This window comes from Trachypithecus francoisi, unplaced genomic scaffold, assembly GCF_009764315.1.
Source record: "Trachypithecus francoisi isolate TF-2019V2 unplaced genomic scaffold, Tfra_2.0 Lachesis_group3, whole genome shotgun sequence".
NCBI lineage: Eukaryota > Metazoa > Chordata > Mammalia > Primates > Cercopithecidae > Trachypithecus > Trachypithecus francoisi.
This window is the reverse complement of record NW_022681468.1, coordinates 33,074,486-33,088,385: the sequence shown is the minus strand read 5'-3', so window position 1 is coordinate 33,088,385 and position 13,900 is coordinate 33,074,486. Positions and strand designations below refer to the sequence as shown.

Below are 13,900 nucleotides of genomic sequence, written 5' to 3'. Positions count from 1 at the left end.
CTCAGCCCCTCCTCCCTCCACTCTCCTTTCCCCCCACACTCATTTTGTATAATATGGTAATGATATCACCGTAGCAGTAATTACGGGTCATCTTCATTTCTTTCATCTCTGCCTGTTCTGATGGCTTCATTCCTTTGACGGAAAAGATTTGGCTCTGGGTGCTATGATTATTTTGTTAAGCGTTATTCGAATAGACAGGAGTGAGAGAAATTAATCAATCCAAATGCAATTAGCATCATGTTTAACCCAGTGATGGACGTCTCAAGGTGAAACAGCCAGGGGAGTTTCAGACATTATTATTCAATCCAGTGGTTCTTATCTAAATTATAATCAAGAGAGGTTTTTATTGGCTTCTCAGTGTGAAGATGTAACCCTTTCCCTGCCCTGGGGGTCAAGAAGACTAGGCCTTCATCATCCCTAGACTTTAGCTGTTGCCAGCTGCCAGCCCCTTAAAGTCAGATAGACAGGGCAGGAAAGTTGTCTGAATATGCAAGTCATTTGAAATTATCTATACTGTGATCCTGGTCTGATTTTCCTGAGAGTGGAACCTAGCCTATGAATAAGTTACTCTGTCTAACTTGGGGCAAAATATTTTGTGTTCTGATCAAGTCACTTTGACTAGTTGTTGTTCTTCTATCTTAACCTTACATAATAGATTATTATTGCTGTTCTTACTTTATGGATGAGGGTATTAAGACTGTGAAGCTACTAGCCTTTGGTCATAATAAGTGTTTCACCAGGATGTATTACTGTGTAAAGGCCCTGAAGCATGAATGTTCTGCACAAATTTGTGAGTATTTAATAAAAGTTCTAGCCCCCAGAGTATTAATTAATTGCTTTGATCTCACTGCCTTTCATTCAATTGAGTTTTCCCCTTGAAAAGGAAACCAAGTAGAACTATGAAATAGATCTGTCAGGTCCTCTGAAAAGGAAACAAAATACAACTAAGAAGTTGTTAGCTCTCATTTCTCGAACACAGATCTTTGGGGGGTTTTTGCTGTTGTTTTGGTTTGTTTTTAGTAGGAAGAAAGATGGTAAGAATACATTTTTGAAATCTAGTCTTGTTTTGCTCTTAAAAGAGGGCAGGGCAAGAAGAGTTGATGGAGAAACAGTCTTTCACTTGGATGCAACATTTTTCAAATGCCTGACAATTAAGATTCTTCTACTTCTGCCTTCAATCATCAGGCATCATGGCTGACACTTCCCATATTTTATGTTCCTGCTTGATGTTTTATATTCTGAAAATAAATCTGTTGGCTGGATATTTCTGTCCTTTTTTTCTGTTATGAAAAGCCATTAAAATTATTTTCCATATTGGAACTGTCCAAATTTGTTTACCTGCACGTTGAGTCCTGGCTTTTCCTTTTCATATTACTTCTCGGATAAAACACTCTGCAAATGGGTGTTACTATGAATTGAAGAAAAAAGTTTGATATAAAATTATCTTTCTCATGCCGGGCATGGTGGCTCATGCCTATATTCCCAGCACTTTGGGAGACTGAGGCAAGAGGATTGCTTGAGGCCAAGAGTTCAAGACCAGTTCAACATAGCAAGACCCCATATCTACAAAAAATTAAAGTTAAAAAGTAAAATAAATAATAAAATTTTCTTTCTCAGAAGTCACTGGAGGAAACATTGTTCTTGGCCACTGCACCCTTTTGGAAGAGTCCTGATAGAGAGCCAAGATACCCAATAAAAAGATAATCTAGAAAGTGTGCTCCCAAAAAGATTTTTTTGAGAATACTGAGGACAAAAATTTTGATAGTCTGTGATAGTTTGATCCAGACCATTCTTTTCTCAGATATATAGTATTTTAGCCTCCTTTTTGAAATGTTTTATTATGCCTAAATAATTTTTTTTTTTTTTTTTTTTTGAGACAGAGTCTTACTCTGTCACCCAGCCTGGAGTACAATGGCGCGATCTCGGCTCACTGCAACCTCCGCCTCCCAGGTTCAAGCAATCCTCCCCCTTCAGCCTCCCAAGTAGCTGGGATTACAAGCGTGTGCCACCGTGCCTGGCTAATTTTTGTATTTTTACTAGAGATGGGGTTCCACCGTGTTGCCCAGGCTAGTCTGAAACTCCTGACCTCAACTGATCCGGCAGCCTCGACCTCCCAAGGTGCTGGGTTTATAGGCGTGAGCCATCATGCCCGGTCACCTAAAGAACTTAAGGCAAAAGCCTCAAGGCTGCTGACCTTCAAATGCTACTTTTATATATTTTAGAGACAAGTAAGATTTACACCAAAGACTGTTGCTTGTGTGTACTTCTCCACAAGAGTTGACTGAGAACAGGCGGTGGACCTTATTATAGTTCCACCACCTGCTGAGGGCCACCAGGTGTCCTAATGGAATGAAACTCCAAAAGACCCCTCCTCATCCAGTGGCACTGTGTGCTTTTCACAGCTCCTTCTGCTCTTGACAGTGACTCCAGCACCAGCTGCTCTCATTATCAGAGGCATTAAAAGTGCTTAGTCCTTGACTTATTGATCACTTAGTGATACTTTTCCTGTGGAGATCTGACACAGCCGGAGTGTGGTGAAGAGTCTCAGTCTGGCAGACTGCCCTGGAACTGCTGCTCTGCTGTACACCAGCTCTGTGCCAGAGTCACAGGGAAATGTTGCACATTCCTGCGAGACAGAAATCAGCATTATAAATCACATTGCTCTCTTTTTGTTCTCTGCCAATCCACCAGAATGCTTGTTAACAATGGCTAGCCCCATCTTAAAGGCAGCATGGCCTTTGAGAATAGTCTCTTTCTGTGGGAAAGCATGTCTTTGACTTTATTTGAATCTTCCTAATATCTAATACATAGTGTGTGCTCCATGAGACTGCCTTCGTTCTTCACCACCCCCTCTATGCTTCTTTTCTTCACGGCACACAATGATAACTGATCAGTAGGTCCCTTTTGTCATAGCTGTTAGAATACATTCAAGATAGAATACATTCAAGATTTCAGGGACCAAAAAAGTGATTTCTAAAGAACAGTCAAAACTATAACAAATGGCATCATTTCTATAAAAACATCTTTTATGAGGCCAATTAAATTAACAGCCTTTAGCACATTGATTTAAAGTAAACTGGGATTTTTTTTTTTTTTTTTTTTTTTTTTTCAGATGGAGTCCTGCTCTGTCACCCAGGCTGGAGTGTAGTGGCTCAATTTCGGCTCACTGCAAGCTCTGCCTCCCGGGTTCACACCATTCTCCTGCCTCAGCCTCCCAAGTAGCTGAGCCTACAGGCGCCCGCCACCATACCCAGCGAATTTTTTTGTATTTTTAGTAGAGACGGGTTTCACCGTGTTAGCCAGGATGGTCATGATCTCCTGACCTCGTGATCCGCCTGCCTCAGCCTCCCAAAGTGCTGGGATTACAAGCGTGAGCCACCGCGCCCAGCCACTAAATTGGAATTTTATGTGTTCCTTTTGGCTAGAAGTATCTACTGGTATAGTTAAGGAAGGTAGCTGCCTCCACTTAGTACCTGGCATTACTGCAGCCAGGCTTAATACGCCACAGTATGCGTTACACAGATGCAAGTCTTTCGTGTTACCATTTGTCTTGCATTGGAAGATCTTTTTAGAAATAAATAGGTCTCCTTTTGCCACTCCTGGTGCTATGTATGTGCTTACTTGATGTAGATCTGGTACCTCCTGTAAAGCAGCAGCTAAGGAGACTCCAGGGCTCACTGTGACTGACAAGAAGGCCAAGGAAGGAAGCAAGACTGACAACAGTGGTTGGTTTTGTTTTGGTTTTTGGTTTTTGGTTTTTGAGAGAGAGTCTGACTCTGTCGCCCAGGCTGGATTGCAGTCACATGATCTTGGCTCACTGCAACCTCCACCTCCTGGGTTCAAGCGATTCTCCTGCCTCAGCCTCCTGAGTAACTGGGACTAGAGGTGCACGCCACCATGCCCAACTAATTTTTGTATTTTTAGTAGAGATGAGGTTTCACCATGTTGGCCAGGCTGGTCTCGAACTCACCCCTCAGGTGATCCACCTACCTCAGCCTCCCAAAGTGCTGGGATTACAGGCATGAGCCACCATGCCCTGCCAACAGTGGTCATATTAATTTGAAGGTGGAGGGGTAGGATCGTTCAGTGGTGCAGTCTAAGAGTAAGAGGCATATACCACTTTGTAGACTAATGAAAGCTCATTGTGAACAACAGTTTATCAATGAGGCAGATCAGATTCCAATTTGATGGGCCGCCGATTAATGAGATAGACACACCTGCACAGTTGGAAATAAGGATACAATTGATATGTTCCAGCAGCAGACAGGAGGTGTCTACTACAAAGGGAACCTGCTCTTTACTCCAGAAATCTATTCCCACAGACCAGGAATACATTCTCAGAAAACTACAACTCCATTGAACTCCATCCTGACTACAACAGTGTGGATTTTTTCTATCCTTTTGTGTACCCCTTTCTCATTCCTTTATTGTGCGTAAAGTGGCTGGCATTTGTGCACAAGCATATTGCCTTTTTATTTTTTAAACTAAATGGCCAATGATATATTTTGATCAACAGCAGATGGAGATAAGATGGGGATAAATACTGATTCTGTGGCAATGCCCCCCTTCTCCATTAGCAGCATGTTCATTCAGCTCTTATCTTTATACTTCATTAAGTTATTTTGCTCTCATCATTTAATAAAAATCAATAACACAGAATCCTTCCATACTTAAAGCTAGTAGTTCAAGATCCTGTCTCTACAAAAAATAAAAAAAAATGTAACCAGGTGGTGCACGCATATAGTCACAACTACTTAGGAGGCTGAGGCAGGAGGATCACTTGAGTCCAGGAGGTTGAGGCTGCAGTGAGCTATGGCTGCACCATTGCACTCCAGCCTGAGTGACAGAGCAAGATCTTGTCTCTTATTAAAAAAAGAAGAAAAATCCTTCCATACCTTGTTAAATTGGAGAATTTTGGTGTTTTTCACTTGTCATTCTAAAACCAACCCATTTTTAAACTCTCTTGTACATAGCTGTTACATGTAGGGCAATATGTCTTTAAGCAGGGGTACTCTTAAAGAAATGAATCTTAGATAGTTTTCCCATCAGGCATCCTATTGCTTAAATAAACTTCGTGTTTGAAATGAAAGAAATAGTTGTACAGTAGCAAGCATTTATTGAATGCCTATGTGACTTTGTATTAATCCTACCTTGAATGGATGAGGAAAGGAGCTCAGAAAAATAACTTGGTAATTTGCCTGCGTGGGCCAGGGTCAGTGTAAGAGCTGAAGTCCTGTTCTTTTCACAATATTATGTTGTCTCCTTTGTTTCCTGGCCACTCATATTAGAATCTGCTAAAAGCAACCTGTTAACTGCTCTTCTGAATGGGAGAAAACCAGTGGAAAGCAATTCGTGCCCCCTTCACAAACATTTTTAATTATATTGAGGCATAGAAATATTTAAAGTAGTTTGCATTGGAATTGAAAAACTGAACTATGAGTTTCTTCCACTTCATTAAAAAGTTACTTAAACTTTACATTGTTCCCTACATAAAAGCTGAGCAGAATGTTATCAGGCAATTGCCTCAAGGTTATAATCTGGACAATCTTTCTGTAATAAAACCCATATGTCATTGGCGAAAGGTGCAGAGCCCTGGCAGAGAGGGCTGGTCTCGAGAGAGATTCTGCACCCAGTCTCGTTAACCAGGGTGCCTCTGGTAATCCCTCATCCCCTCACCAGTGGGAAATCAATCTGTACCACTGAATCTTTTTCAACCAGCCACCAGAAAAATTTACTGCAGAGAAGGCAGTTTGGGGATAGTCATTGTGGAAAGTGAGCCAGAAGCAAGGCTAAATGTAGGGTGGAGGAATTGGAGAGTCTAAAGAAGATTATATTAAACCACACACCACTTTCAGAGCAGGCACAGTGGAGTCCTCCTTTCAGCCCTGACCTCTCCAAATATACCCAGGTATTTACAGCTGCCATGAACCGGATAGCCCTGGAGAAACTACGAAATGGGTGGGGGGTAACAGAAACAGTGGAAACCTGGAAGTTCATTGTAGTCTATCCATTTGCTGTCTCTCGCTGTGTAGTAGCCAGTCCCCTCTCCACACTCTCTGCAGCATTTCACGTGTTAACCCTATGGTGACAGTCTCAATTGTGGCTTTCTCAATTTGTGATCTATGTCCAACATAATAGGGCCTGTAAATCATGACTTGACATAGGGGTCATGCTTCTCTCCTGCACGGCATGCAACAGTGGCTGATGACCAGTGGGCCTCTCTTGGCATAGTTATTAGAATGGAAGCGGTGTTGCCTTCCTGTGAAACCTTGTAATCTTAGAGAATAAATCCAGAATCAAAAAATAGTTGACAGGCTGGGCGAGGTGGCTTGTGCCTATAATCCCAGCACTTCCAAGGCGGGCGGATCACCTGAGGTCAGGAGTCCGAGACCAGCCTGGCCAACATGGTGAAACCTTGTCTCTACCAAAAATACAAAAAATTAGCTGAGCGTGGTGGTGCATGCTTGTAATCCCAGCTACTTGAGAGGCTGTGGCAGGAGAATCACTTGAACTGGGGAGGCAGAGGTTGCAGTGAGCTGAGATTGCGCCATTACACTCCAACCTGGACAACAAGAGCGAGACTCTGTTTCAAAAAAAAGAAAATAGTTGACAGATTTCACTGACTCTAGATAACACTCTCTCCCAATCTTATTGTGTCTAGAATTGTTTTCTATATAATATAATACATTATGGGGAACAAAGAAACAGGAGAAAATGGAGGAACTGGAAGTGCCAAGCTGAAGAATATGTAGTCTTATGCTGGCTATTCATTCTAGAATTATACCAAGCTATAACCATTGTGAAGACGAAGGGAGAGAACTAGGCAGTGGGGAATAGAAATGGCTTTCTCTTCTCTGTAAGCAGGCAGTAGTCATCTCTGAAGGTTTTTCCCCAAAGAGATTTGAAATTCCTGATGGGAGCTTAAAAAGCTAAGAGTAAAATACGTTTATTTATAAGACCCTACTAGAAGAGATTGTGTGTGTGTGTGTGTGTGTGTGTGTGTAGACGAGAATACAGAATAGTAGCAGAAGGCTGTCTCCCTACTCCTAATGGGATTTTGTAGCAGCATGTGCGAGTTTGTTTCAGAAGTCAAAAATGAACAGATGTTAGTATAAATTACCTCTGTGTCTGATGTCTTGCAAATTAAAAGCGCAGTTGGCATCACTAAACAATTTCACTAGGTTTGGGGGGGTGCGGTTAGCGGGCGGTGATTACTGTAGCAGGTCGGTAAGAATCTTCACACTGCAGCAGAGCAAGGATAAAGAAATGAGGAATACAATAAGGGCTATATGAATTAATCAGAAATGTTAACATCTCTGATGACAAGTGAACAGGAGGGCACGTGCTCTGGAGCAGCCCCTGACCCACAGCAATTTCTCTGTGCACAAAAAGGGGTTGGTGCTTAGCATCTGATTTATAGGGCACAGCCCTCTTTTAGGGAGCGGCTGTGTCATACATTCGTATATCTCCTATATGGGACTGGCGAGTAGGAAAACTTTCTCTCCTCCCATGTAGGAGATGATGTCTTTTGAATTACTTCTACTTTTACAGTGGTTTCCTGCAGCTCTGTGTACTTGGATTAGGTTGAAGGGGGAGGAATGATTGAGTGGAAAAAGGGTTGTTGAAAAGGATTGGTTAAATTCAAGGAGAGCTTGCCACTGAGAGACTTCTTGAAAATAGAATATCTATTTATTTTTCCTTTTAAACCCTTTTGACCCCTTAAATTGTGTGGATTTTTTAAAATTCTAAGTCTTAAAAATATTGGTCATTTTCCCATTTGGGGAAAAACAGTAAGGAGTTGGTGGGTCTGACGGTCAGCAGGCAGAAATCATTAGTTAGAGCAGTGCAGTGCTCCAGGCCCAGGATTTTTGGAACCAGGCTGTGTTCTCTCCAGAAGAGTTTTGTATTGCCCATGTTTGGTTTCCAGAGATCCTGCTTCTAGCCATGTTGCAGGATCATTTGTTGCATGTTTAAACTTGAGAGTAGGCAGATAACCCATCTAGTAGAAATAAGTGAGACCAATCTGCCCAAAAGTATAAGGAAATTTCTTTTCCTTCAAACTGAGGGAAAAGATTCCAAGGAATGGAGTTTTTTGTTTGCTAGCCTCCCTTTGTGCAGTTTGTTCATTCATTCATTCATTCATTCACTTACTCACTCAGAAAATACTGAATGCAAGAGAGCTTACCCACCTCTGGAAAATGTTGTGTTAATGATTAGCACTATACCCAGCGTGTTCATTGCTCATATCCAAGAGAAAAGTAGGGTGTTAACATACCCTCCGTTACAAATGAAGAGACTGAGGCTCAGAGATCTGCCCAGCCCAGGGTGTCACCCTGCTGCTAAGTGCTAGAGCTGGAACTTAAACTGAGTTCAAATCCTATGTTCTCTGCAAGAAGCCCATGCTACCTCCTATGGGCAAGACAGTACTTGACTGGATTTTCTCTAGAGTAGTTAGTCCTTGACCCCAATCTCTCCATTAACTTGGCATTGTTTGTATTAAGGGAAATGATTTTCTTGTCAAATAAGCAAGGCACATTTTAAAAGACTCCCATCATGTAGAGAATGGAGCACTGAGGGCCACTAACTAGTCATACTTGTTGATGGAAAGGAAGGAAACTAACATTTTTTGCATTTCTGGTTCTAGTTCTTTGGTGTATTATAATTTATCCAGTCCGCTGAGTCTGTAGCAGGTCGGTAAGAATCTTGCACTGCAGCAGAGCAAGGATAAAGAAATGAGGAATAAAATAAGGGCTATATGAATTAATCAGAAATGTTAACATCTCTGATGACAAGTGAACAGGAGGGCATGTGCTCTGGAGTTTGCATCTAATTGTTTGGATCTTTTGCCGAGGGAGAAAAGTCCAAAGCACTAAACAGTCTCTGCCTTCAGTACATTTTAGTAGAGGAAGACAACTATATAAGCAAGTAATTGCATGCAAGTCTTATAGGAACTTTGCTTTTACAGGATTTGCTATAAATCCACAAAGGAAGGAATGGTCTGTTTGATTTGGTCTGGGTTGGGATTGTGGGCACGTGAGGCAAGACCCAACACTGGGCTTCTATGCCTAGTTAATGGAATTTCCTTTCCCTTTGTTGGAGCACAGGAACTAGTGAAAGATGGGGAATGTGTAGATTGAAGTTACCAAAAGCCTCCCTGTGGTCCCAGAGGTTGTGTTGTTTTATTTCTTCATTGTACAATAAAACAAGAAAACTGTTAAATTTAAGTTGGGGCAGAGGGGAGCGGGAGGCCATTCATCTAGCTCCGTTTGCTCTGGACTTGGGAAAGGCAACAAGGAGGCCCAGGTGAAGTCCTTCTCATTCCTGAGGGTGCCTCCCTAGCCTCCTCACTTCTTTGGTCATGATGGAGATGTGTTCTTGGGAGACCACACAGCCTGCCCTGTGCCTACTGCATGGTTCCAGAAGGCCTGGCTTCCAGAGCCAGCCATCAGCCATCAGAAACTTTCTGCACTGTTAAATCCATTTAAGAAATCTGAAAACATGGCCTTGCAGGATGAGGATGAGGAGGGGGCTGTTACACTACATATGCTTTCTGAGATCTAAAATAGGGGACCTCTGGAGTGGCCCTTGTAACTGAGAAATGTTTTACTTTCATTTTGGAACCTTCTATGTAGGAAAGTAGCTGTATAAACCCACTTGTAACTACAGCATTCAAAGATTGATGGTGCTGAAAGCCGGAGAAAGACACATAAACCTTGGCTGGCTATATTAAATATCTAAGGACTGACAATGCCAAGGGAAAGAAGACCAAAGCTCTATAAACCCTACTTTATGACACCATCCACAGATGAACTGCACTGAGGGAATATAAACCCTGTTATATTACAGTATCCAGGGACTACCACTGCCGAGAGATAGGGTAAATGATCTCTAATTTTGATTTGAGATTATAAATGTCCAGACACCAGCAACCCAGAGAAGACTAATCTTGGTTGGATTTTAGGCTCCCAGAGCAAACCCCCTGAGATAGTGAACATGAGTATTAGGTTACATTCTTGAGACAGAGATAGGTTTTGGGGGAATCCCCTGGTGATTTGTTTAAATATGAATGATAAAATCTTTCCCAGTCATTTGGTGTGTATCTCAGTTGCCAACTTCAGAATAGCTTTGTAGAGTTGTAGTTGTCTATAGCGGTTTGTTTTTACCCCCTTTTAGGAGGTTAGTTGGTGATGATTAAATCTGTTGTGATAGCAACTTGATATATAATTTAAATCAATCTGCATTTTTAAGTTAAATCTTTCTATGATTCTTTTTTCAGATTTTAGGTTTTCATTGATCATTTGTTTGCTTTGTGATTCCAGCCAGAGAGATGACACGGGGGAAATTCCTCAATATTCTAGAGAAGCCCAAGAAGTAGCAGCTGCTTGTGGACAGGATGTCCTGGGTTTCGAAACCAAGCTGCCTTCCCGGTGCACCTCTAACAATGCACACCTCACTGCTTGCTTGGGAGAGACCAGAGGGTGTACCTCCAGGACTACCCTCTCCCCTGTTCCTGGCACTCTGCGCGTCTGAGGACATTCAGCAGCAAGAGAAGAATCTGCTCTACCCAAGGATCATTGCAGTTACTCAATCAGCTTTCAGACTTGAACCTTCTTAGCCTCGGATATTGGTAACAGCTGAGGGCATATCATTCTTAAAGGTCAAAGTCCTGCTTTCTCATTTCTGGAAGTGATTCAGGAGCCCCAGGATCTTACGGTTGATTTGACTCAGTCATGGCAGTCAGTTGTGACATGTTGATTGGATGGGTTCTTTTGAATTGTTCTTGATCTCTTAGGAAGTGTTTTTGATTCAAGGAGACCAGAGACCAACTAGATTCTGGACCAGACCATGCAGCCTGACCTGTGAACTCTCCAGTATATACTAAGTTCCCAGAATCCCCAGCTGGAGAAACCAGAATCTTCTTGAAATGTACATCTGTTTTTTAAAACTTCTATACCTCTTATGATAGTCCCATTTGCTTTTCATTCCTTACTTCCCAGCCCCACCTTCCAGTTCTGACTTCGGGCGGAGGGATCCCTGAGTCCCTCCTGGAATTAGCTTGTGTAATGAAAGGCTTATCCAAGGTTGCCTTGGGTTCTAGATCTAAAGACCAATGTGGGCCGGGCGCGGTGGCTCAAACCTGTAATCCCAGCACTTTGGGAGGCCGAGACGGGCGGATCACGAGGTCAGGAGATCGAGACCATCCTGGCTAACATGGTGAAACCCCGTCTCTACTAAAAAATACAAAAAACTAGCTGGGTGAGGTGGCGGGCACCTGTAGTCTCAGCTACTCGGGAGGCTGAGGCAGGAGAATGGCATAAACCTGGGAGGTGGAGCTTGCAGTGAGCTGAGATCCGGCCACTGCACTCCAGCCTGGGTGACAGAGCAAGACTCCATCTCAAAAAAAAAAAAAAGACCAATGTGAAGGTGACAGAAAGGACTTTCGAGTTCTAATTAATCTGTTACAGATTCAAGCAAGAAAGTCAGTGTAGCCTGAAAGACAAGAGAAACGGGATGGTTTATAGGAGTTCCCATTTGGTTGAAAGCTAGAAGCCCTAACCTTAAAAGAATGTGCTATGGTATGGTGGGATCGTCCCCTCTGACAGCACGTATGAGATAGTTCATCTATATAATAGAAACACACACACACGAAAGAGAATCTTCTGACTTAAATACAACTTTCATGGAGTTCTTCACCACTTATCTGTCCCTGTTAAAATCTGAAAATCTAGCCCATGGGTAAAATCTATTATATGTGTTCTCCATATTTCTCGTATAAGCCAGCCCCCAGCATCTGATGTTTTGAGAAGTGCATGGAGTTTCCTAAACTTTGCACAGAAGAATATCCCGGGGCCGGGCGCAGTGGCTCATGCCTGTAATCCCAGCACTTTGGGAGGCCGAGGCAAGCAGATCATGAGGTCAAGAGATCGAGACCATCCTGGCCAACATGGTGAAACCCCATCTCTACTAAAAATACAAAAATTAGCTGGGCGTGGTGGCACAGGCCTGTAGTCCCAGCTATTAGGGAGGCTGAGGCAGGAGAATTGCTTGAACCGAGGAGGCGGAGGTTGCGGTGAGCCAAGATCGCGCCACTGCACTCCAGCCTGGGCGACAGAGTGAAAGTCCGTCTCAAAATAAATAAATAAGAATATCCTGGCCAGGCAACTCATACCTGTAATCCCAGCACTTTCGGAGGCTGAGGTGGGCAGATCACTTGAAGTCAGGAGTTCCAGACCAGCCTGGCCAACATGGTGAAACCCTGTCTCTACTAAAAATACAAAAATTAGCTGGGCGTGATGGCACATGCCTATAGTCTCAGCTACTTGGGGGCCTGAGGCACGAGCGCTTGAATCCGGGAGGTGGAGGTTGCCGTGAGCCAAAATCATGCCACTGCACTCCAGCCTGGGCAACAGAGTGAGACTCTGTCTCAAAAAAAAAAAAAAGAAGATCCCTGTGGCAATAGTCTCATGGTGTTTGGACACAAGAAAAGTTATGGTCAAGTTTTGAGTCGTGAGTGTTTGCTAGGGCATGGCACTCTTCAGTTTAAAAGCTGATCCATTAACCATTTTCTAACATTTGTGCCTTGTTCTCATGCTAGAATTAACGCTGAATTTTTCTCTCGTTTGGCCATCCATGTAGTTTTACTTATTGAGAGGAAAAAAGACTGAACATAAGATATGAAAGATGAGTATGAGAAGTAAAACATTCTACTGAGATGCTACATAGAAGGTTAGGTTGTAGGGGCTTTGATTTTAATTTAAACTTATTATCGATTGATATTTCTGTATCTCACTAAATGCGGTTGAAGAGTTTGTGTGTGTATGTGTGTGTGGCCAAAAAATAGTGCCATAATGTCAGATTCTTCCTTTGCTCTGTTTTTGAGAGTTGATGACATCAGGCACTTTTAAGTGTTTGGGGAAATTGATTGGGATACCTCCCCCAAACCAACTCAAGTCTGTAACTGGAAGCCAGGTAGTTGGTTTTCTGGTCGCTTTGGCCTCTTTCTTTTACCATCATCCTATTCACCAGCACTTAATGTAAGTAGATGTTTTAGAATTGCTATATTTATTGGTTTTGTATTTGTCATCCTTAGAAATGTTAATGATGTATTTTTATATTGATAATATAAATTGATGTACAGTGTGTGTGTATATGTATTTTAGGATGTTAAAGGATTGTACTTTGTATGTGATGGTTTCTGTGTCTTCATAATAAATATGTCCCTTTTACAGGAGGGTGAGTTTTTCCTCAGAGGGCCGAGTTGGATATTTAAAGCACAGACCTCATCAGAAAGTACAACTATAATGATAAGTAATCCACTGTCTTCCTCCTTAATATACTTAGTGGATAGTTTGGGGCTTTACCGTCATCTGCTTGGTCTCCTGCCTTCCAGTCTATCCTACCACTGCCCAACACCCTACAGTAGTATTTAGAAACCTTTAATATCTTCCCATGTCTACTAATAAAGTCTCAATCTCTTGACCTGGCATTTTAAGACTCTCTACATGTAATCCTAATCAACCCTTCCGTTTAGTTTTCTTACTCTCCTATGTATGAAGTCCATGTTGCAGTTACTCTGAACGGTTCCCAGTTTCTCACTTGAGTGCCTTTACTCCTGCCTTTGAGTTCCTAGAAGATCTTGTATCCCTTTTGCATCTATCAAACCTATGCTTCCTATAATCCCCTGATGATCCAGCTGGAAATGGTCCTTCCCCTACATTCCTATAGCATTTACCCATATCATCCCTGTGACTCTTACCACACTGCCTTATATTTAAGTGGTCTGAGTACTTTTTCTTTTTGAGACAGAGTCTCGCTCTGTTGCCCAGGCTGGAGTGCAGTGGTGCAATTTTGGCTCACTGCAACCTCTGCCTCCCGGGTTCAAGCGATTCTCTGCCTCAGC

General features: G+C 42.5%; 1 protein-coding gene across 1 annotated transcript in view; it reads left to right on the top strand.

The window, feature by feature from the left end:
- The window catches only part of LIN52 (lin-52 DREAM MuvB core complex component), a 117,254-nt gene extending 106,024 nt beyond the window's left edge, over positions 1-11,230 (top strand). The window contains exon 6 of the mRNA XM_033187501.1: positions 10,320-11,230. Within this exon, the coding sequence (XP_033043392.1) occupies positions 10,320-10,375 (56 nt within the window). The 3' untranslated portion in view covers positions 10,376-11,230. The remainder of the gene's footprint in view (positions 1-10,319) is intronic.
- The last annotated feature ends 2,670 nt before the right edge of the window (positions 11,231-13,900 follow it).